Source organism: Chelonia mydas, chromosome 6 (assembly GCF_015237465.2).
Source record: "Chelonia mydas isolate rCheMyd1 chromosome 6, rCheMyd1.pri.v2, whole genome shotgun sequence".
In the NCBI taxonomy this organism is placed as follows: Eukaryota; Metazoa; Chordata; order Testudines; family Cheloniidae; genus Chelonia; species Chelonia mydas.
Window position 1 is genome coordinate 86,234,663 of NC_051246.2, and position 25,142 is coordinate 86,259,804.

Consider the following 25,142-nt stretch of genomic DNA (forward strand, 5'->3'; position numbering starts at 1 on the left):
AAGAGTGTAGTTAGCTAGGTGACTAACCTCAAAATAGCAGGAAGCGACCAAGGAAACAGGCCAAGCTGCTGGAAAAAAAAAGGATTTCTTCACTCACAGCTTTCCAGAAATGTGCAGTACCCCAAAGGACTACTGCCACCATCTATGAAAAAGTGCTGATTATTGATTATATGTTCGATGCCATCACGTTTCTCAACTCTATAGATTCAGCTATGTAACATCTCATACCTCCTGAATAAGAAACAAGACTGAAGAGACTTGCTCAGCACAGAATTTAACATGACCCAGTGTTTATTGACTCCTGCAACACTTTATTTCATTCCACATTTTTTTAATTAACATGAACACCAAATGTGCTGGATTGTAAAATACCACCACATGAATCAGTATCTATTGACTCCAAAGTGCCAGGATTGTTGACCAGCATACAACCTGACAAGAGAAGGTTTACCCATAACTCACTCTCAAAGAGCTGGTAGTACATCACAGTTGAAGTAAAAATAATTAATTTGCCTGCAGATAGATACATTTTCCTTTAGATGCGAGTGGTGTTCGAGCCAGGTATTTGCAAAAAAACATTCAAACATTTTAAATTCAACAGAAATGGAATAAAATACTTTACAGAAACAAGGGTTTTAAAAAAAATGAAAAGATCACGATCTTTTCAAACTCTACTTCTGCAGAAGTCATTTACTCACAGGAGCAAGGGTAAACTAGAGGGGGAAAAAGATTAATGAGAGGCCACTTTGCTCAAGAGGCCAACAAGTCAGGTACAGGCTTAAGAATACAAATAGCCTCTCTCTATTTATCAATGCCTTCTGTTTTTGTTTTTAAAGTTGTTTGTCCTCTCCCAGCTTTCTTTCACAACCAGTAGGCCCTGTTGGGAACGATAGCTTAGTGGAGCTTGCAGATCTTCCAACATCACCTAATGTGAAATGAAGTCACATTGGGAAGGGCAACTAATTTTTTTTTTTTTTTTTAAAAGCCATGGATTCTCCATCACTGACAATTTTTAAATCCAGATTGAATTTTATTTTAATTTTTTCTAAAAGCTCTGCTCTAGGAAATGTTTTGGGGAAGTTCTATGGCCTGTGTTCTACAGGAAGTCAGGCTAGATGATCAGAACCGTCCCTTCTGTCCTTGGAATCTATGGAAGCAAAACAAAAACAAACAACAAACCTCCACCTTTCACATTGCTTGCATTTGGTGTACAGCAGTTCTGCAGACGTGAATGATGAAGGCACACATTTACCTAAATGTGTAAACAAGCTGTTGGTGGCTTTGGGAAGACTGAAAATTAAATACACTGGAGAAATAAGTCCATTTTCATAGCCAGATGGCACACGCTGCTTAGCTATATACTGTATATTTTAAACACTTTGCCATGAAACCCAAAGCTGGAAAGAAACTCCTTAAGTCTATATCTAGAGAAGCAATTCATGCATTTTATTATTGGTACAGCTGCTAAAAGAAAACTTTGTTCTTGTGTAGCAGTTTGCAAGCATTCCCCTCAAGAAAAAGTGGGAGAGACTTCAAGAATAAGGCTTCATTAATGACTTGTTAAAATTAATGTGTGAAACATCCACAGAGATCCTTCAACTGATCTCAGATCTGTGGTGAGGGAAAGGGGGAATATTTTATAATCCTGTATACTCAGTTTCTTGATGTTTAAATTTTACATATTGAGAGATGAAAGGTCTGTCTCTTCCAGGTAAAAATCAATCAATCAACACTCTTACCTAGACCAAGAGAATATAGGCTGAAACTGAAAACATTTAGCAAACATTTTCTTTACAATAAACGCACCGATTTCTCCACACACCCCAAGCACACTGCTGGTGCCTTATGCTGGCAATAGAGATAACAAAACTACCTTTAATATCCAGCCCCTTTTAAAAAAAAATTGTACACACTACTTTGTTGTAGGCAGTTGATGTGATTTGCACTAACATTACTATCTAATAGGCAACATTGATTAAGTTTAGTGTTTCTGAAATCTATCAAAAGCAATGAGTTTTTATTAGGTTTGGCCCCTCAAATAATTAAAAAACTCCTTTAAAGAACTTTTTAAAATGTAGAAAATGTCAACTTTGCATAGACACACTCAAACTATTACAACATATTCCCCTGCAGCCAGTCTTTTAGAGAGTTCAACATTTAACTATTTACATAAATTCGTCTTTCAAGGAGTCACCTATTGCTTTCAGTTAAGACTTTTGACTCCTTTGGAATTAGAATTTTAAGTTGATTAAGTTTCCTTCAAGCCCATTCTGTGCTAGGTAGATGCATCTGTAGTGGAAGAATTTTACTTTACAGAAGAAATGTATCAAATTACATGCCTTATTTGAGGGAACCTAGTAGGATTTACAGGGATCAGGGATGGTTGTGTCATCGCCCCTCCTCAAATGCATCTCTCTCATTCAGCAGGATGTGTGCCCTGAAGACACAGACACAGACACGCAGACCAAGTGGAGTTAAAACCACATGATCACACCTGGATCCCCAGCAGAAGTCTGAGAGGAAGAGGGGTTTGCCAATACTAGTTCACTTAAATTCAGACTTCCAAAAAATGGGCACAAGGATGACCCTCTTTTCTTAAAAAACACAATTGGCTCAAAATACTCAATTTCTTTTGCCATTTCTCATGCCAGAAAAGCTGCTGCTTTTACATCTTGTGTTGCTGTTGTACTTTTTCCCCTATCTAGGAAGCTTGAATAATGTCAGAAGGTCCTAATTTGGCAGTGCCTAGCACTCACATCATCACTCATTCTCTGGGTCAAGTTCTGTGGAAGCCATGTGCTTGCCCATGAAGGCTGTCCTGCCAATTGCTCCCCTTCTGGTCAGGCATGCGACAAGCTGAGTCAAGGGTGGGTTGGTTAAAATGGGGAAGAAAAATCATAATTGGCAGGGCCCCTCAAAACCATTGGGGTCCCCTGACACATGGGAGTATGGGCCAGAGGGGAAAGCATATACTTGGAAGATGTTAGTAGGTACTGACATACATTGACAAGCCTGGTATAACTATATGAATGAAGAGGGAAAGTTTACACACTAGGTGTACAATTGTTAAAACAAGAACGATTTATTTATGTGCTCAATGTGACCATGACAATTTTCTCAACATCAGTGAGATCTACACTGAGCAGCTAAGTCCTGGTTTGGAAGTTTAAGCTGCTTGGGGACACCTTGGAAGTTATTCATCTAGCTTTTAAATTAAAAAACAAAAACAAAAAAAAACCCCACACACTTGAAGAAAATGTGTCCCTGCTCATCTGAGCCTAATCCTCTTTTTGTATATCTTGTGGCTCAAATGCAGGAGGGAAAATAATTTGAAATAATTGGGACAGCATCACTTTTTCATTCAAAGTGCACATACATACAAATTAACCAAATGTCCGAGCTCAGGATGGGCAGCAGAGAGAGAAAGCAAAACTCTAAATTAGACATAGTTATTCATCGTACATTTGTCAGGCTGCCAAACATATCTTTATCTTCCAAATTCACACTTCTATCGTACACAAGTTGGTATATGGAGACTCAATTAAAAATTCTTGGCTCTAAGGGCTAAAGCATTTTGTGTGCCATCAACTTCCCCAGCTTACCAATCTTTCGGAGAAACCAGCTGCTTTAAAAAACAAACTGAAAATGGGAAGTGAACATTGATCCAGCTCAAATCAAAAAGAAAAAAAAATAGTTCACAAAATTGTGAACAGATGCATAACTGCCTCCCCACCCTCTGTCCGGGGGCTGTAAAAGGGCAAAGCAACTGAATTGCTACTGCGTGACTGTTGAAACGTGAACAAAATCCAGGCAGTTTGATGGCAACATGGAAGATTATCCTTTTAGAAAGTAAAAATACAGGAGAGTAAAGCCAATGCTCTGTGCAGCAAAAAAGTGATTAGCAGCCCATCAATAGCCCCACGTTAAGCATAACAGAAGATGACCCTCTACAAATACCTAGTTTAATTTCACATTTCCAATATCTTGCATTGCCCATCGGCATCTGCAACAGATTTTAATTTGTAAATCGCCTTTCCATTGAGCTAAGAAATTTACATAAAGTGCAAATAAGACTCAGGTTTTTTCCCCACTGGTTCCAATACTTGTTATCTTTATTACCACTATTACTAAAAGCCAGCTGGCTTAGCCACTTGCATTAGGCTTTGGTGACATTCTTCTTTTACTAAAATCCTGGTTACTTTCTTCAGTTAAAGGTAAATAGAAAACAAGGGTTCCTTCTGCCAAATGCAGGCATGATGGGAGGCTACTGTGAGTACCATCAATGTAATATGCAGGTGTTAGACAAATAAGTACATTCCTGTGGGTAGGAAGAATGTCCAGTGTTTCACTGGAAATGGACAAGTCGTCTTTGGATCTCATCATTTGCAAAGAGTTCAGAAACGGTTGTGATAAAAGCACTATGCCAGCAGATAACTTTCAGTCTTCATGGAGAGCTGCTTCTGTCTTCCCTGCATCTACAATGAACAATTGAAAATGCAATTAAGTTATAGTAAGTAAGTGTTTTGAACATCTAATGTAATAGCAGTAATCAGAAGACTCAGTTGGCGAAAGGAATATATCTGTATAAGAACTGCCATACTGGGTCAGACCAATGGCCCATCTAGAGTAGTATCCTGTCTCCAGTATCTGAGGTTCAGGGAGAGTGTATGGAACAGGACAGTTGGAATGATCTATCCTTGACTTTTCATTTTGGCAGTCAGAGATTTAGACCTGTCTACACGACAGAGTTAGGTTGATGGAAGAGTTAGGCCAGCTGTGTGGTCCCATGTAGTTCTGTAGTGTCTGTGACATCACAGCATGGTGCATGCTGGGTAGCCATAGTGAAACAGAAATGCCTTGAATTATTATTTTCAATAGATTTATGAAAAAAAATCATACCAGTTAAATTCCTAAACTTTTTCTTGGCTTCTGCTCTTTCTTCAGCATCAAAATACCACACAGTCATGGCATACCTGTGAACAAAAGGAAAGGATTTATTTCTTAGACTCCCAAGAAGACACTAAAACACCTAAGGACACTGGGTTTTTTATTCTCATACAGAGAGCTCAAAACTCTCGTTTGTCTATTATAAAATTGGAAGCAGACGAATAAAGAACTAATTTGACTTCTGGGTGATAAAACAAACCAGGGAATCTCTGTAGACAAACTCTGTGTGTGTGAGTGTAAGTAAAATCCAGGGAAGAATTTGTGCTGTACCTCTGGGAGGCATAGCACAGATCTGGCAGAGGGAGGGCAGAAATCACTTTAAGATCTTCCCATTCTAGGTGCTCCAGATGTTAAAACAATCCCTGGGGTGACTTAGCCAGCTTGGGGGTTGCTCTAACTTATGGTAGCCTGGCTTGCCTATAGTTGGCTGCAGCACCCCCAATCCCTGTAATGTTATATGATACAGGCCTGCTCCAAGGACCCCCACACTCATATTCACTATGGCTGTTTTGTGCAGAGCCTGCCACTGAGGAATTCTCTCCTCACCAGCAGCATACATGGGCCGCAGCAAATGGGGTAGAGGGAGTGGGGAACTTCACCATATATGTTATGCACATATATGGCTTGATCCTGCTGCTCATTTTTGTGGGGAAATTTACATTGGCTTCAATGGTCCCAGATAAAGTCCATTCACATTAGTATTTGTACTGTACATATGCATGTGTGCATATATACAGATACACCCCCCCACATAAAGGTTATATATTTTTATATACTATGTGTGTGTTGGAAAAGAGCCAAGCTCTTTAATCTTTGGCCACATGTCAGTACTCAACATCGTATTTACCTGGTTGCATAGGAAGGTTGCACTTCATGTGGGTTCCTTCGGTCTGACCAGAAAAAAAGTAACCTGTCAAAAATGGGCTCAACATCTGCTACATAGGACTTTCCTTCCGGGAATATTCGAAGAATTCCACCATGCAGCTGAAAGTAGAGTGAAGGGTTATTTTCCCCCACATACATACACCCACATTTAAAATGACAATTGTTTCCTCTTTAACACACAACAAATGTGGAGTAAACGTTGAGGGCAACGCAACAGCAGCACATGGCAGTGATGGAAAGCTGTGTGTTGCCTCACGTTAGTCACTTTGATTTTAGCAAACCATTCGGATTGACTGAGCATGATAAACGTCTGTTTAAAAAAACAGTCAGCCAAGATGAAACACCAACTGCTTTTTTGAGACAGGACTTCCCCCTTCACAGAGGCTCTGTCACAAACACATGGAAACCACTTGAGCTCACAGTCTCATTTCTAAAATTAGTTAAGACTCATAAGAAGATTGTTCATTCTTTCTGGTTTGAGATCAGACTTCACTGCATGACTGTCAAATGGCATTTCAAAACCCTGGTATTGAGCCCACATAGGAGTTCTTTTGGGTCTGACAGTGGAATGTTGCACTGGACATGAATATGCGGGTGTATCCAGCCATCTAAAGTTGCATTTTATACATAAAATTGTGTCTACATCCTCCACTCTTCTCACTCCTTCTGGTCTGGCTTCTGTCACATCTCTCACTCTGGTTTCTGACAATCTTATGGGACAAAGTTTGCACCAATTTACGTGCATCAGCGGAAGCGCACAGGGTACAAGTCTGTGCTACCATCCTCCTAGAGGACTAAGGGAAGTGCAACAGGTCAAGCAGATGGTTACATTTTTTTCCGTTTCAATATGTGGGGGTATTATTCAGAACACGCTGTATGTCCAGGATTGTGTTTTTCTATAATATAGGATTTTTCAGTGGCAGCATCTCTCCAATATTAAATCACTTGTTGGGATTTAGTGGAGGAAGCGTGTTGGCACTTAAAGGGATGGCGGCTTTACATGACCAATGCATGTTAAGAAGAAGGTGACCTTAGTATTATCTGACCAGGAAATAACCTGGGAACAGGTTTGAAAGCATTCTAACAACAGAAATCTGAAGAAACAGTCTTTGATTTTACAAGCCCTTGTCTTGTTTATTATTTAAGGTCTGATAAATCCCCTGCTCAGGGCTGAATTAATTGCCCTGTAATGATACAACGTGCACAGAAACGAGAGCCAGCTCACCCCATTTGGCAAAGAAACTCATGGGATGTGGCCAGAGAGTTAGGGAAACTCTACCCGATTCCCCTTATGAAGTGTGCTGCGACCCCTTGAATGGAAGGGATTTAAAGACGTGGGGAGTATACAGGGGGCAAGGCCTCCCAATCCCATGAATCTAGGAAATCTGTGGGGAAATGATCTGCCTTGACAGCCCCTGCCTCAGTGTTGCCCCATTAGTCCTCGCCCAGCCCAGCTGCCATTGGCTTAACAGTGGCTGTAGAGGGAAATGCATACTCAGATGTCCATGAGGTTAAGCAGTGGACAGTGTCACAAAATACAGCCAAGCTCCCTGCCTTCTGGCTGCTAGCCCCACTGCAGACCACAGGAGCTCCTTCTCCAGAGGGGTTTTACACAGGACAGGAGTACAGAGAGGGTGGGACAGTGCTGCAGAGGAGCCTCAGTTTTGGCTCTGACCCTGGAGGTAGTGTCATAAAGAAACGAAGCTACTTCTCACACTCAGGAAGTGCTTCCTTTGCTGGGTCTGATCTTACTTTAAGCTGAAGTCAATGAAAGTTTTTCCATAAGATTCAGTGGGAGCAGAGTCAGACCACTTGAGCAAAAACTTGCATCTTTAATGTATTAAGGGATCTAATGAGACAGTTGGAGCCAGAAAACATGACAAATGGCCCCAATCCACTGAGGAAACTCCTAGAGGCCACACAGAATGGAGTCTGAAGCTGCAGGCCCATAAGCCTGAACAGACCACCCCTAAAATACCAAACCAGCATGGAAAGTTCATCTTTGACAGATTCTAATAGTGCCAAAGGCAGTCAGGAAAATAAAACAGACCAGGGATCTAGAGTAGAAGGAAGATGGGCTACCATGAGAATTCTAGTCTCCAAACGTTCTGTATGCCTGACTGATGGGAAGGAAGGCAGGTAGTCTTTCTGGACTCAAGGGACCCAATCTGTAGTTAATCCGTTCTTGTGCTTGGGGCCAAAAGATAGCTTTAAACCACCTTTGTGTTCTCAGTATTCTAGGACCATGCAAGGCCCTGACTGATTCCCAGCATAAGGCATAGCAGCATTGGGGCTTGGTGCTCAACATGCATTCATTGTGCCCCCTATGCTAGACAAGGGCTCATGTAGAGAATTTACATCAGTTCTACTTTAGCCGGGGGAGGCGGGGAGGAATTCCTGAACAAGGATATTCCCATGGGGCTTTTACACCCACTTTGTAGCACTTTTTTGTTTCCATAGAGACATAAAACAGTCTTTATTTAACCAGGAAGCAGTCACAATACCCAAGTCTTTAAATTAAGGTGAGAGAGATCATAAACATTTCTGGCAAGAAATTTTCTAGCAAAGTCAGGAAAGATCAGACTTCACATTCCTAATATCCCTAATGTGAAAAAACAAGCATAAATTAATAAATGTCTTTCATGCCCTCTTCATGAATCATAAGCAGCAAAAAAGGGCACAAACCCAATTTTTATAGATCCTTTGCAGGTCAACTTAAAGGGACAGACCCCAAAAGTGACCTACCGTTTTTTTGTTAAAACTGCTCCCAGATTCCACTTAGTCCTGAGTGGATGTGGTTTCTTTCTAGATGCTTCATTACTCTTTTCTCTAAACAAAACTAAAATGCCAGCAGCCCAGCACATGAGCTGTTCTACGACAACAAACTGGAAGAGGCGGGGGGGGGGAGGGGAGGAGAAGGGGAAATGGAAGAAAAAAAACTGGTAAGGAAACAATTTCAGTTTCAACCTTCCAAAGGGGTTGCTAAAAACAGCAAGAAAACCCAAAATGTAACTGAAAAGTGCAGTTTTTAAACCAGCTGTTCAAGAGTTCATGAAAATATGAAATGCAAGTAAACAACTGATAGCAACAACAAGCTGTTTCTGGGCCAGCCTTCCCTTGCCTAGAAATATGGGGTTGCTTTTGGAACCCATGGCTCACATACCTTTGAGTCCCAATCCTTATTCAGGTAATAAATACAGGTGATACAGCGCCCATCGCCATTTGGATTGTCTACGTGACGAACATACCCAGTTCCGTTCCCAGGGTAGCAAGCTACCATTGCCTAAATGAAAGAAAAATATCCATCAACTAAATTCCCCAAGACTCTCGCTTTGTTTTTAAAACCTTCCTGAACAGTTGATTTGACTCTAAATTATTCAGAGCATCAATCCAAAGATTCCAGTGGATACTAACAAGAGGACCAGTCACAAATTTCTTCCCCCATATGATCCTGCCTACGGGCAATTCCATACATGTAACGTCTTTGGTGTATAGGAGCAAGTACACTGGAGGGGGGAAATAGTTTATTTTGAGTAATACGCTAAAACATAAAGGGACCAAGTTCCTATTATTTAAAAGCAACATAACTTTCAACAGCAGCTTGTTGTTCAAGAGAGTATCTCAATAAAGGTTTACTAGGGTTTCTAAGGCTGCATGGTCACTATTAATCTGAAGTTCTTGGTCATAGTGAAAGCAAACAGCAATCTTACTATGCTGAAGTTTTGCTCTGTCCCCATCCTCCACTCCAAGTATCCTGCACACATAGCTCATATCCAAAAACACCACATGCACTTGCAAATTCAGGTTCCTCAGGAGTGAAGTGTGCAGAGATATGCAAATCTTTAGGCTGTGCTTGAACCAGGCTGTACATGTTTGCTGTCACGGGCTGAGCCACAGAAGTAACCAAAAGTTTTCATAATCACAATTCTTTCTTTGATCATCCTCAAACCTGCTGATGTGGCCATTTAAGTCAAGGTTTGGTTAATTTCACATTTAATGGTGAGAAGAATCAACAGAAACACAAACATGAATCATTTTGAACCACAAGAGAGAACTACAGATGACTAGGAGGAGTATGTATTGAGCACGTAAAAAAAAAAAAAAAAAAAAAAAAAAAAAGTGGTCTTTTGCAGCACGTACGCATTTAACATGAGTTCAACCCAGTAGAAGGATATTAGCAGACAGGGCACTGGATGCTCAAGGGATTATCAATTGGTTACCATGCCTCACTTGTCTAAATTATTAGTCTGAATTGGTAGTGACAACCTAAGTGCACCAAACTCTAGTCCTAAAGATATGGCCATACTAGCTTTTTCCCGCAAAACTTTCCTTCTATTATTAACACGGGAGGCATGGAATAGGTAGTAGCAATGGTGGCAGACAGTCAGTCAGCCAGCACAATGGATCCCTCTGAACCTCTGTTAATTAAGCTTAGACTCTGTTCCCTCAAGGGTGTGCCAATCGCAGAAATGATTGTATACACAGTGGCACACATACAGTTCTCTATTTTTAATACTACAGTAATTTACTTTCCTTCACGTTGCCTGTCCTTTCCTGTAAAGGTTGCCAGAATGACACTAACAAGTTGTTATAGGATGCAATTTATAATCTGCTCTGCTGTTCAAGCCCCTATGGACATAGCTATTTTGAGGCCCAATCCTACACGGTAAGGTGAGAATCTCAAGGAGGTGATGCATGCTCTTAATTCCGATCAATATCAATAGGCACTCTTAGGATGTGCTGGCACCTTGCAGGATAGGTCTCTAAGGCCCTATTCACTATAGTCATTTCAGGGAACCTGGCTGCAAGTTGGGTGTCAATTTGTAATGTAGGCTGAACCTCAATGATATTTCATTACCAGACTGAGGAACCGTGCTAAGGTCCATTCTCCATGGCAGTACTGGAAATATAGCTAAATATAGCTCAGTAAAAAGGCTAAGGGACAAACCTGGTTGGAACCAGGTTCCCTGACAGTTGTATTTGCAATGTAGAGGGAGCCCATGACTGTGAGCTCTGGCAGTAGAGGAAGGACAATACTAATTCTTTGTATCACAGGAACAATACTCGTTGGCTGATTGAGATGCCCTGGCTTGAAAACAAGGTGTTTACACAATATTATGGTGATGCTGGACGGCTGAGGAAGGCTTTCTTCAATGGGCAAACATCATTTGAATAGCAATGAATTGTTCAAATAAAAATTCAGAGTGATTGTGGTTTGAAAAAAGTGAGCTCTCGTGGTGTAATAAGTCAGAGGTTGTCACTAAGGGTACATCTACACAGCAGCTGAGAGATGTAATCCCCAGCACTGGTAGACATATGTGCTAGCTCTGCTCAAACTAGTGCCCCAAAAGAGCAGCGTCCCCATCATGGCATGAACATACCAGGATCTCAGACAGAGTTGTATTTGGGTGGATAGCCAGAGCTGCCACCAAGGCTGACGGCAGCCACACTGCTATGTTTAGTGCGCTGACTCAATCAGAGCTAGCACGTGTGTACATCTTCCTCAACTGTGAACTACACCTCCCAGCTGCTGTGTAGACACAGCCTAAGGCCCAGAGTCTTAAAGGACTTAGGGGCTGATTAGCTCAGTATTTCAATGCCAGCCCCATAGGTGCCCTGCCACCTAGTGGAATCCTCAGCCCACAGCTAGGTACCCAGACTCCCTATACGCGGGGTCTCAAACTCAATTTGCCTTAGGGCCAGTGCCAGTCCTCAAATCCTCCCAGCGGGCCAATAATGTCACTGAAGATGGTGTTCAGAAAAGAAAACGTTTATATTGTATGTTTTATTTTGAATTTCTTAGAAGTGATAAAACTGTCAAACAACTTTATACAATTCTTTGCCTGCCAGAGAGTTTTTAGTGTTGGCCAGACACCCGGCAACGCTTCAGTGCTGTCGGTTTGATGATGTTTGGCCTCCGTGACTGAGCAGTTGAAGCCTTCAGGATTGCAGCAAGGGGTGCATCAGGTAGTTATGTTCAGTATTTTGACTTGTTTATATTCATCGTGGAAAAAAGTGATGCTGCCTCCATGGCTGACTCTGCCCGGCCACTAGCGACGGTATCTCTCCCCCAGCCAATGGAAAGCTGTGGCGGGCGGCACCTGCAGCAGACAGAGGCCACAGTGGAGAGGTTCTCGGGCTGCAGATGGCCCGTGGGCTGGGACTTTGAGACCCCTGCCCTATACAGTGCATGGGGAGAGTTAGGTGCTTAAGACAGGGATCCTCAGAAGCCAGCAGGCTTAGTGAGGAGCTGCCTAAGCTAACCAGGAGTGAAATGCCTAGGAGCAGGGCTGGGAAAGAAGAAGGGCTTAGGCCCTTAACTGACTGACATGGGGTATCTGGCTGAAGGGCTAGAGATAAGTTCCTTGTTCTGTTCAGGATCCTCAGCCGCAAACCCTCCCCTGAAGTTACACACCGAAGCCAGGTCAGCTGCTTAGGTAGCCCATGCTCTAGCAGCTGGAACCCTCTCCCTGGTCTTGTCGAATGCAGCGAGCGAGGGTTTACATCTACAGCACACTAGGATGCCATGCACTTGGGGCCAGTCACAAAAACTGCCTCACTGCCACTGTAGACACCTAAATTCCAGAATCAGGCCCCACGGGGATTCACAAAACCCTCGCTCAGTGGCCACTGAACCGTGTAGGTGCCTCAACGCTCTTGGTGCCTATGTTTCTACAGTAAAAGTTCCCCCAGCACCTATTTTCTGCCTCAGCGTGTGCGCTTTGCTGCCTCCCTCTACATGTCCAGATGCCTAAGCCACACAGCGATGCAGGATTTGGGGGTTGGTGGGAGGGCGGGCAGACAGGCATTTCTCCACTTTGGGCCCCACAGGTGAGTTATTGGGTAGGCATCTTCAGACCGCTCCAACTGGAGAGCCTACACAAAAACAGGTGGGAAGAGGAGGCCTTCCCTCATAAGTTTCAGCTCAGTGGTTAGGGCAGTCATCTGGGATGTGGGAGACCCTGGTTGAAGCCCCTGATGTGAAATAAAGGATTTGCACAATGATCTGCCACCTTACAGGCTAGAAGCTCATTAGCTGTGGGGCAATGTCAGAACATAGGTGGCTTTCCAAGTGCCATCCGGTGGCAAGTTAGCAGAAGGAGTAGGGGTTAGGCAGTAACTGAGTGGTGGTTATGAAAGGGTCAGTGGTGCCTAAATATCTTTGAGGCTTTGGATCTAATGCCTTAACACTGAGGCCAGAATCTTCCCAGGCCTCCCCACACACTACATTCTAATAAGAAACATGTGCTTTTACTCAGCAGATGCCTTGAGGTATTAATTATTATTATTTTGTATTGTCTGCATCTGCAACTTATAGGAGTCCCTGGGGATGAATGAGTAGAGCAATTACCGTAGCATCCAAAGCACTGAACGTGTTTATATAAAAGGTTAAATAGGAGCTTTCCAGCAGCAGCAGACTCGGGGCAGAAGAGCAGAAGTGAAATATCCTTTTTCCTGGCACTAGTAATATTTGAATGAAGCCTTAAACAATGAAGGGAAATCATTGTGGTCCTCCTAGAGCCTGTTGAAATGATATCAAGTTTTATCAGAGCACTGACTGGAGCAGCTCCAGTATAGATCAAGCTGGCCTCAGCAGGGCCTCCAGCTGTTACTACTGCTTTTGGATTCATTGGAAAGCAAACAAGAAACAGGAGATAACCTAGACCTAATTTAGGTAATTGGTGAACATTGGTCTTTGCCAGTTTAGCACTTGGGCTTGATGCAAAAAATGGAGACTGGATCAGATCAACAAAATCACTATCCCCTATATAGGGGAGCAGCTAGTGCAACAACAACAATTATTCCCTATGGATTTGTGTTGATGTGTTAAGGAGAATACTTTCCTTTGGGGGAAGTCTATCCGCAACAGCCAATTCTGATTTAATATAAATCAGTCAGGCAGTAGGAAGTATGAATGTGCCCTGTGCTGTTATTTTATAGCAGTGAAATCAGCTGCAAGGAGTGTGAATAGGCTTAACCTCCCACTGCAAATACTCAGGAGTAAATCTCAGAATCAGCAGGTGAATTTGCTTTCATTAGTCTGCAATTTGTTGATGCCAAAAAACACACTATGGTCTAATACTCCAGATTAAAAACCTCACACATCAGTGTACATACAAACTACTTAGCTGGTTAAAGGCTGTCTAGCTGACAATCACAAATTAAAACCCTAAAATCCTGGAGTGTTATTTACTACCTGTCTGTAATTAGATCATAGAGGAGGCTTGTGACTGGTTTTCTGTCTGTCTCAAGTCTTCTTGGATGTAGCAAACCTAGGGAACTTGGATACCATGAAGAAATCAAGAATCCTACTGTTTCTGCACTGTCATTATGCGAGATGTTTGTTTACCCACTTGGGAAACCTAACCACCAGTTAAATGAGAAGTAATTATTATCTGTAGCAAGGAGCCAGGGATCGTCAGTGAATTACATGTTGCACAAAAACGTTTACAAAAGGAAATAATGATAAAGTCAAATACCATATATTACAAATTGAATTACCAGGGGAAGAATTCTACAAGTCATAGAATATGGCAAGGAAATACAAATGAAGACTGGAAGTATACAAAAAGCTACAGATGTATAAATAGTCCCCCTATCCCCCGCCCTTCACTTCATTCTCTCTCCCCTCAATGTTTCCACTAGGGAAAAGCCCTGGTTAATTTCTCTTACTACTGGCCTGCAGCCACCTCACAATACACTGTGGAATTGTCAGATGATTTCACAAGCTAAGTAGAGTTGGGTTAGTCACTATTTGAAAAGGAGTTCTTCAGGGAATTCCTGGGTGGTGATGGTGGGTCAGAAGGTGGCATCTTCCCTTTATGTTAGCATTGAGCCAGTGTCATGCTAGTAGGGACTATAAAGGTGACATTTTAGGATAAGATGTAAATATAAGGTACTGACATTTGTGACCACTATAGGTCCCAAACCTTTCTCCAATCCCGGGGCTGTTATTTCCAGTGACCCAATAAAATTCTGCCTTGGATAATTACCATCTGCCTGCATAAATTACTTCTATAGGTATCAGCTGGTTCCGGTATTTTTTCCATTTCCTGCACAAGATTGTTGTGTAGTGTTGCTGTTTGTCATTAAACAGCTGCTATATTTGATCCCAGGAAAGGGCACAGTGACCCCTCTCAGCAGTTCTCAAACTGTGGGTTGGGACCCCAAAATGGGTTGCAACCCCATTTTAATGGGGTTGCCAGGGTTGGTATTAGACTTGCTGGGGCCCGGGGCTGAAGCCACAGCCCAAGCCCCACCACCCGGGGCCGAAGCCACAGCCTGAGGGCTTCAACCCTGGGTGGTGGGGCTCAGGTTACAGGCCCCCTGTCCAGGGCTGAAGCCTTTGGGCTCTGGCCCCCCTGCCCGGGGTGGTGGGGCTCAGGAGAGCTTAGGCTTCAGTACTCCCTCTTGGCATCGTGTAGTAATTTTTGTTGTCAAAAGGAGGTCGCGGTGCAATGAAATTTGAGACAGTTGAGCTCGTTAAGTTTAGAAAGAACTTTGAGGTTCTGTGAAATGAAAGGTGCTACGTAAACACAAAGCAATAATGGTTTATGTAATTGCATCCTCTCATTTATAAGTCATGAGATGGAAAGCCAAAATACTAATAATTAATTGCATTACTTCTGACACACAAGCTTTAGGATATATTTTTAAATGACTCCAAGTTGCCTAAAAGTGGAGTGTAATATGTGGTTTGCAATCCTGAACTAAAAAGATTAAACACACACATTTGGAGAAGGAGCACCAGGATTCACATCAGAGGCCCAGGTCTGAGTGCACGTTAAAAAACAGGTTGAGTAGTTTGTAGACTGCAAATATTCTGTGCATCTTGGAGGAAAAAAAAGAAGGTACACAGCATGCACTACATTAAAACAGCATGAAGAGTCTGATATCTAATGCTCAAAGCAAAGAGATTCTCAATCAAGTCTCGTATGATACACGGGCACAATGAAACATTTCTCAAGTACTTTTTTTTTTTTGCACCCAATTGTGCCCAAATGTTTTCCATTGTGTAATTTATAGTGGTCAGGTATAAGGTTTACATGGCTAGTATTAAATATTAGTTTGTTTGAATTTATGAAAATCTAAACACCCAACCAAGGAATAGACTAGCCATACTGGCCTAATGTAATGGTCTCTACAGGAGAATAAATGGGAGGGAACAGAAGGGAGAGAAGAATGATGTTAAAAACCTAAACAAACTGTCTCGTGTCCATTCGAAAGGTAACCGCCAGTTCCAATAGGTTACATTCTGCTCACCTTACTCTCCCAAAAATTTCCATTCTCTTCAATGGCAGTGCTGAATGAGAAAGACAAAACTACAAGGGTACCTTCTGGGCTCAAAGGGAGACTTGCGACTACTTGCAAAATTAAGCGTAGGCTTGAGGAAGAAGGGAAGGCATATTCTAGACCAGGGGTTCTCAGACTGAGGGTCGGGACCCCACAGGGGTCACGAGGCTATTACATGAGGGGTCACGAGCTGTCAGCTTCCACCCTAAACCGTGCTTTGCCTCCAGCATTTATAATGGTGTTAAATATATAAAAACATATCGCATTCAGAGGCTTGCTGTATGAAAGGGGTAACCAGTAAAAAACTTTGAGAACCACTGTGCTAGAACATCCAGAGCAATGACTATGAATTTGTTCTCCAAGCTTAGGATTGCCAGTGTCAGTAGCAATATTTTATTACTTTCCTGTCAGGCAGGAACTGTATCTCAATTAACTGTGGAAAAAAATCCATTGATTTAGCTCCCTTTCCTCTGTTCCCAGGACACATCAGCTTAGCCAGTTGGCCTGGTAGTTGGATACTTGTGGGACAGATCTGGATGTTCCAGGAACAGAAAAAAAAATTCTTGCTTTGCCTGCCTCTACTTTTTGTTCTGCCTTGATGATTCAGGTGTACCTTTGCAGCTGCTTCCACATGTACAGAGATGCATTTATGAGAAATTTTCAGGAGCTCCCCAACCCAATATACTACCATCTGTCATTATTCTGATTGCCACTAGGTTGGTTAAGAGTCTTTCCTTGAATAGAAGAAGAGAAAGTCTCTAAAGAAGGATCAGCCGATGATCCAAAAACTATTCCAACTGCAAAGGATAGGTATCATTTGTCAACTCTGCATTTTCAGGAGAATGCTGAAAGCTAAAGAAATAAAACCAAAGTTATATGGAATATTATGACAATAAGATTGTAATTCTGCTTAGAGTAACATCCTTGTCTCTTCTAATCTTCAAAAGAATTAATCTTCACTTGTGTAAGAAGGGTGTTGTCATGCTCCTTAACCCACATATGTTTGTATTTGCTAGGATTAACATTTCTCTGATTTCCCACTGCTCATGGACTCCCCTGCTCATTATGTTCTACAATACTGAAAAAAGCGCTTTGTTTTTGTTTTTTTTAAATTATGTTCTAATTTAAACTTCTCTTTATGCTGAAATTTTATTCAGCTGGTGTTCTTTTTATGTGCCCACAGGCAGTACAGTTTGAGAATGGATTCACTTACTGCATGTTGAGAGCAGCCATGCTATCACCATAAAACCTGAAATTTATGAGGCTATAAGCCAATTAATTACTTTCTGTCAGGATATTCAGATTTAGTCTCCAATTAGCAGATGTAAACAGGCTTGGTGCATCATTGTATCAATAAAAGCTGTTTCGGTTTAGGAAGCCCGCCCCTTAACTACTGAGTTCTGGCTCCTGGCCAGCTAGATGATGGCTTAATGACAGTGCTACGTGCAGAGCGTGAGGGTATCGGCAATCAAACACAAACTTTACTCCAGAGTACACCTCACAGAGAGACTGCCGAAGAAAGGAAACACACACTTACAGTCCACACAGTCAATGTACTTCTCATTTCTGATTCTTACTGAATGCCCTCCTTCCTTCCCGCACTTTCATTTCCTATATATTCTTTTAATGCTAGATACCAAAGAGACACTACGGTCTAAATAGATTTTTAGAACATTCTTACTTGTGCTTTAAACCACTGTCTTTCTCCCTCCCCGCCTCATCATCCAAAAAAACCTCCACACTATTACATTTTTTTATTGTCCAGAAACAAAGCGGGGATCAACTATTCTAACTAGAAAGCATCAGACATTCAATACAGAGTACTCTGTAATGAGCCACAAGAGAGACCGTGACCAAGAGCTCAACCTTGTAGAAAAACAAGTTCATAAACACAAGCTCATTAAGGAAATCTGTAAAGAGTCTCGCCTTAAGTTCAGTTGTCAATGGGGAATAAAGGCATGGTAAGCAGAAAATAAATCTCCTTAAAGTTTTTAATCAAGTGGTTTTATATATCGTGGGGGATAATGTCATAGTTCCTTTAATATTTGATCCTTGTATTCCCTGTCACCACTTAGATCTTTACCATTCTGTTTTTAATCACCCAGAGAAATATTGACAGAGACTTTGATAGACTAAGTAATGCCTTCCCCAGAAACAATTAAAGTAATTGCATATATTTTAGTCTCTGTCCCAGAACATTAATATAGGGCGTCATCCTAGATTTAATGGAAGCAAAACTTAAATGGGAATTTTGCCTATGTTAGGGCTGCAAGATCAGGCCTATATCCCTTTTTGACTTATGGACGCTGTGGGAGATGGTAATACTGCCTGCAGGACTTTCAATGTGGTGTACAGTATGCATAAATAAGCCATCTTTGCACTACCCTGATTCAGTGCTGCTGAGGGGACACTGGGCTACTCCAACTTACAACAGCTGCCCCAGCGTCACATTGCAGACCAGAATCCCTCACAATACTGAGTCTATAGCTACTGACCTTTCTGCCCAGACACGCTGCCGTCTTGCCCACAGGATGCCTCCTATGAAAAGGGCTTCTGAGGGAAGGCAGCATAGGGCTACTTGCACTGATCCTATGCTGCTTCTGCACCTGAGGAATTTTTCCTCTCTCTTGCAGCACAGTTACAATCCCTGTATACGGGGCCAGAGCAGTTGTAGCAATTTAAAATCATATAACTGAATTTGGAGGGAACCCCAAATCTCATCTGTGTCTCATCCCAAAGTTCTCAAGGCCAGCTTGGCTTCTGAAGCTATGCAAACACTACTGAGCAGCATGAACACCGAGATGAATGGCACACAAATGTTGATCACAGCAGTACCACTAAATTAAGGCTAATTGATGAGACCAGTTATCCCTGCTGTAAATCTGGAATAAAGCTAATTCTACATTTTTGAAAGTCGACTAGCTAACAGTACATTCATGCCTGCACTGATTTGTGCATAAATGGATATTTATGGGTAAAACCCATTAAAGTTATCAGTGATAAATTACCCTCAGAAATAATTTATGTTGTTCTCTAAGGAATGGATGAATTTTAGTTTTTCAGCTCTAAGACCTTTTCTGAAGATACCACTAGAATTAAACCAGTACAATCCCTCCTAGTGTAAACACAGTTATACCAGTATAAACGTTCTTGTACCAGTACAGCTTGTCCCCATATGGTACGGGGAATAAGCTATTTCAGTACAAGGGTATGTCTACACTGGAAACTTCCAATTGCTGCCATGGGAACGCTCCCGCGGCAGCGCTTTGAAGTGTGAGTGTGGTCGCGTTCTAGCACTGGGAGAGAGCTCTCCCAGCGGTCCTGGTAATCTACCTCCATGAGGGGATTAGCTCTGAGCGCTGGGGAGCCCAGCTCCCATCGCTTGGAGCCTGTCTACACTAGTGCTTTAGAGCGCTCGGACTTGCTGCGCTCAGGGGGGTGATTTTTCACACCCCTGAGCCAGAAAGTTAGAGCGCTATAAAATGTAAGTGTAGACATACCTTAAAGCACTGTTATACAGTAGAATTCTGAGTTACCAACACCTCAGGAATGGAGTTTGTTCGTAACTCTGAACAAAACATTATGGTTGATCTTACAACTGAACATTGACTTAATATAGCTTTGAAACTTTACTATGCAGAAGAAAAATGCTGCTTTCCCTTAATGTGTTAGTACTTTACATTTAACTGCATTAAGTACTGTACTGTATTTGCATTTTTTTTGGTCTCTGCTGCTGCCTGATTGTATACTTCCGGTTCCAAATAAGGTGTGTGGTTGACTGGTCAGTTCGTAACTCTGAGGTTCTATTGTACTGGCATAACTGCATCCACACTAGGATTAGACTAGACAACAACAACAAAAAAAACCCCACAGAATAAACCTCCACCACCCCGCAATGAACACTTCTCTACACATTTTTTATACCAGTACCAGGACTTAAAAAATAATCCAGTGCAAAACAAATAAACCCTCAGCATGCAGCACTATATTCATTATACTTTTGCATTTTGTATCTGGAGATCAACATGATTCATAAAGGCAGTTAACCCATTATCATTTTCATTTTACAGGTGCGGAAACCAGGGCCCAGAGAAGTTAAGCAGCTGCCCAAATTCACACTGCAAGCCAGTTTCAGAGTCCAGAATTGAACATAAGTTGCCCAATTCCCATATGACAGCAAGGACTGCTACTCCATGAATTCTGGCTGCATATCTACACTAGAAAACAAAAGCCTTGATAATTTACTAGGTGGGACAGCAGCAGGGTAAGTACCAATGTGGCACGACACTCATGCTAGCCAACTGTTTCTGCTTCATTGTACTACCTTCTGGTTGCGTACACAGTGGTTCCAAATACACCTTGCTGTAACTATGGTTGTCGGAGATTTCCAGAGAGCAAATTTCAGTGGGGCTCTGTACAGGTTCAGGAATCTACCAGGCAGAGTAACCTGCAGGATCAGGGCTTCAATGGGACTTAATTTTCAGGACACACGCATGTTTGCAGGTTCAAAGCCTAAGGGTATGTCTAGCATTTTGGAGGCTGCGGGAGCAAGCCTCCCAGCCCAGGGCAAGAAATTCAAGCTAGTGGGGCTCATGCTAGCATTCTAAAAATAGCTGTAGACAGTAGTCAGCCCACCTCCCTCCCCGGGCTTCAGAGCCCGGGCTCTGTCTCAAGATACAACTTCAAAGCACAATCTACACTGCTCTTTTTAGAAGGCTAGCATGAGCCCCACTAGCCCAAGTATTAGAATATAAATAATCATCATTTTTATATAGGGAAAGCAATGAAACAGATGAACAACTATAGGTCAGCAAATGCACAAAATAAACTGATAAAGAGCAGAACAAATGTTTCTCTAATCCAGGGGTTCTCAAACTGGGGGTCATGATCCCCTGAGGGGATCACAAGGTGGTTACATGGGGGTTGAGAGCTGACAGCCCCAAGCCTCCATTAAATTAATACCACCACCCCTCCGTTCTTAAATTAAAAGGGAGGGGGAAGTCACAGTCAGAGGCCTGCTGTGTGACAGGGATCACCAATACAAAAAGTTTGAAAACCACTGCTCTAATCATTTACAGTCATCCTAGTTATTGTGTTAAATTAGTAGATTTTTAAAAATCAGTAGTGTGACCTAAGTTGACACCGTCTGTTTAAATCAGGAGCCTAAATATGAATTTAGATGTTGAATATGAATGTCAGGGTTGCACATTTCAACATTAATGTTCATATTCATATACCTGGCCAGCAGGACTGGCATTGCTAATTCTCTTCTTCCTCCTCCTGTGAAAATGCAGTCTGTAAAATATTTAACAATTCAGTGACCTTTCCTGTTGGCCTGGTTCAGCAGCCATGTACATGCTTCACAGGCAGGGGAAGACAGATGAAAAGCTAATCCATTAAGGAAAGGGAAATATTGGTGAATACTGGAAAGAACAGAGTTCAGTATAGCCTAGGGGAGCCTGTTCTATTTATATCCACCAGCTGGCAGAAAGTGAATTACATGCCTTAGCGCGAGGACACACTATAGCACTCCAACTGCAGCCACTGCCCCCTCTTCCTTCAAATCCCTTCTCAAAACTCACTTCTACTAGGATGCCTACAATAAATTAGACACCACCAGCCAGGTTGAGCAGCCCTTGAAATTTGTTTTATTAATGTAAATCAAAATGTGTGTGTACGTGTATATATATTTTCTGATTGTTCCCTCCCTCACCTGCCAGCCCCTCACCTCTATGAGCTGCTTGTTTTCTTGGCTCCAGTCCTGCAATGTGCTCTGCTTGGGCAGACCCCTGCTCCCACACGGAGCCCACGTGAAGTCAACGGCGCTGTATGTCGGTGCAAGGGTCCACCCGCATGGAGCTCATTGGATGATCAGGGCCTTAGATTGTAAACTATTCAGATGAGGGACTGTCTTCCTCTATGTTTGGACAGCACCTAGCACACTGTGGGCACTACTGGAATAAATGCTATTACTAATTTTAAAGTGAGACGTGCTTGCTACAAGACACTGTCAAGTACACATCCTGATGCAAAGACAGTGAGAGAATATTTTTTGGATTGCAGTAGCACCCAAAAGAAATTAGGGCCCACTGTACATACCAAAATCTATCCACCCACCCTCTCAGATGGTCCCTGCTTAAAAACTTAAGTAGGACAAGTGGTGGATACAAACACATTGGGGGGAGCACAGGGGAAACAGTGCAAGATTTTCCTCATAACTTATTTAAGGCCCCCAATCCAGCAAACCATCCCTATTCAGCAAGGTACTTAAGCACATAGAATATTAGAGTTGGAAGAGACCTGAGGAGGTCATCTAGTCCAATCCCCTGCTCAAAGCAGGACCAACACCAACTAAATGATCCCAGCCAGGGCTTTGTCAAGCCGAGCCTTAAAAACCTCTAAGGATGGAGGTTCCACCACCTCCCTAGGTAACCCGTTCCAGTGCTTCACCACCCTCCAAGTGAAATAGTGTTTCCTAATATCCAACCTAGACCTCCCCCACTGCAACTTGAGACCATTGCTCCTTGTTCTGTCATCTACCACAACTGAGAACAGCTGAGTTCCATCCTTTTGGAACCCCCCTTCAGGTAGTTGAAAGCAGCTATCAAATCCCCCCTCATTCTTCTCTTCTGCAGACTAAATAACCCCAGTTCCCGCAGCCTCTCCTCGTAAATCATGTGTCCCAGCCCTGTAATCATTTTCATTACCCTCCACTGGACTCTCTCCAATTTGTCCACATCCCTTCAGTAGTGGAGGGACCAAAAATGGACGTAATACTCCAGGTGTGGCCTCACCAGTGCCGAATAGAGAGGAATAATCACTTCCCTCAATCTGCTGGCAGTGCTCCTACTATACAGCTCAATATGCTGTTGGCCTTCTTGGCAACAAGGGCACACTGCTGACTCATATCCAGCTTCTCATCCACTGTAATCCCCAGGTCCTTTTCTGAAGAACTGCTGCTTAGCCAGTCGGTCCCCAACCTGTAGTGGTGCCTGGGATTCTTCCTTCCTAAATCCACATGCTTCAGTCCCATTGATTTTAAAAAGAGAGAGTGACTCTTTGAGCATATGCTTAAGTGCTTTGCTGAATTAGGGCTGAACCTTTTAAAAATATTTCTTTTATTGATTTTTTTTTTCAGAAACATTCAAATCCAAACAAAACCAATCCAGTGCAATAAGCAAGATTTTAAAATTGATACAATAATCATTATTGACTCCAGGACAGAGGAATGAAAACACACACTGTTTTTAGACCAGAATACAGAAAAGGGCTAATACATGACCCTCAAATCAGTATAAGTTACAAATGTAATTTAGGTATTAATCATTTTGGTACTAAGAAGCATGCAATACCTATTTCTTTGTGTTCACTGTAAGATTTAATTAAACTCCTAATTCAAGCATGCAGAGTTTTGTGTCAGAGCAGATCTTTATTTTCAGAACTGTGGCAAGGTCTTTGCATATGTTACGCCAGTAATTTGTGCCAAGTAAAAGTTAAGGAGGACAGCGTAGTTAGTTGCTGATTTGGTGACATCTCTAGCATTCACAATGCTTAACATTTACCTGCTTTATGGGAACATTTTGGTGTCCAGTATAATTTATTTCAGATTTTGGTTTTGAATCATAGTGACAAAACTGCTTGCATTAATTAGCTTCTAATAATTGTTTTGCCCGGTATCATTAAATTTCTTTGTTTAATAATCTTTAAGAATACAGTGAAAACTATTACAAAAAAAGCCCCTCTCTCACACACACAGAGTGCGGGGACGGAGGCAGGGAGGGAGGAGAAATGGGGCTTAGGGCTCTGCCAAATTGCTTGAGGGAACAGAGTCAGAGATGGTTTGGCGACAAAATGCCCTGGCCGTGAATCATTTAGACAGAAGGATGTAGTCTGCTTTGCATGAGCTGCCTTCATCTTTTCCCTTCCTTCATTGTTTCTCTAACAGAAAGGATGAGCTACTTCTGGCCTACTCCCTTCCACATTTATCTAAAAGTCACATAGCAATGTTATGTGTAAACCAAAACCATTTCCAAGGTATCATACAACAACATATCCTGTAGTAACAGAGCAATTATTCACCCTCAGACCTGCTAAGGCATGCGTTTGCAATGAGCCGTCCACCACCTAGAGCGCACGTACCGAAAGCAGTTTCAATACTTTTCTAAAAACAAGGCTCCTCTTTTAATCCATTAAAACCTTTTCACTGAAGCTTAGAGAGAGTCTTGTCTTGTTAATGACTTGCTAACATTGCTGTTTTAGTCTTACACTTGATCACAGAAGGATTATGGCCATGCTAAATACAAGCCAGGTCTGTGACACTCACTCTTGTTGGTATACATACCCCTCTCTCCAGGAATCTAAAGCTGGTAACTGTTACTTGCAGAGGTTCCCTTACTGAGTTCCCTTGCTACTTGGAAACCTTACTGAATTGCTTATTCTCACAGGCTGCCTATTGTAATGTTAAAAGGAAAGGAGGACTTGTGGCACCTTAGAGACTAACAAATTTATTTGAGCATAAGCTTTCGTGAGCTACAGCTCACTTCATCGGATGCATCCGATGCATCTGTAGCTCACGAAAGCTTATGCTCAAATAAATTGGTTAGTCTCTAAGGTGCCACAAGTCCTCCTTTTCTTTTTGCGGATACAGATTAACACGGCTGCTACTCTGAAACCTATTGTAATGTTAGTGTCACTGCAGACCAGGCAGCATTCAACTGGCAATTTGCCACTGCCTATTATGGTGTGGGGTAGGGAAACTCAATCAAGTCAAAAGCATGGACACATACTTTAAAAAAAAAAATTGTGTCTACTGTCTTTTGTTCATAAGACCCCTATTAAAGTGTGTAACAAATCGGTGCCTACCAATTATGTCCTTATCAGCTTAGCAACACTGACTTAATATAATCACCACTGTATTCATGTTTGGGTTGTGTGGTGTTCTCCTTCCTCTCTCCTACCCCGCACCCATTTTGAAGGGGAATTTATTTCACAGCAAAGCGAGGAATGACTATGGCTAG

The 25,142-nt window shown here is 42.2% G+C and overlaps 1 protein-coding gene across 5 annotated transcripts in view; it reads right to left on the reverse strand.

Moving 5' to 3' along the window:
- Positions 1-273: 273 nt before the first annotated feature.
- The window catches only part of EGLN3 (egl-9 family hypoxia inducible factor 3), a 37,560-nt gene continuing 12,691 nt past the window's right edge, over positions 274-25,142 (reverse strand). For 2 of the 5 annotated variants that reach the window (XM_007065264.4, XM_007065265.4), the window contains exons 2-5: positions 8,996-9,115; positions 5,795-5,931; positions 4,900-4,973; positions 274-4,475 (exon numbers count right to left, since the gene is read on the reverse strand). In XM_007065264.4, coding sequence (XP_007065326.1) covers positions 4,438-4,475; positions 4,900-4,973; positions 5,795-5,931; positions 8,996-9,115 — 369 coding nt within the window. In that variant the 3' untranslated portion in view covers positions 274-4,437. Of the gene's footprint in view, positions 4,476-4,899; positions 4,974-5,790; positions 5,932-8,995; positions 9,116-25,142 lie in introns of those variants that run through there. The other 3 variants (XM_027827611.3, XM_027827612.3, XM_037900584.2) reach the window with 2 other exon arrangements.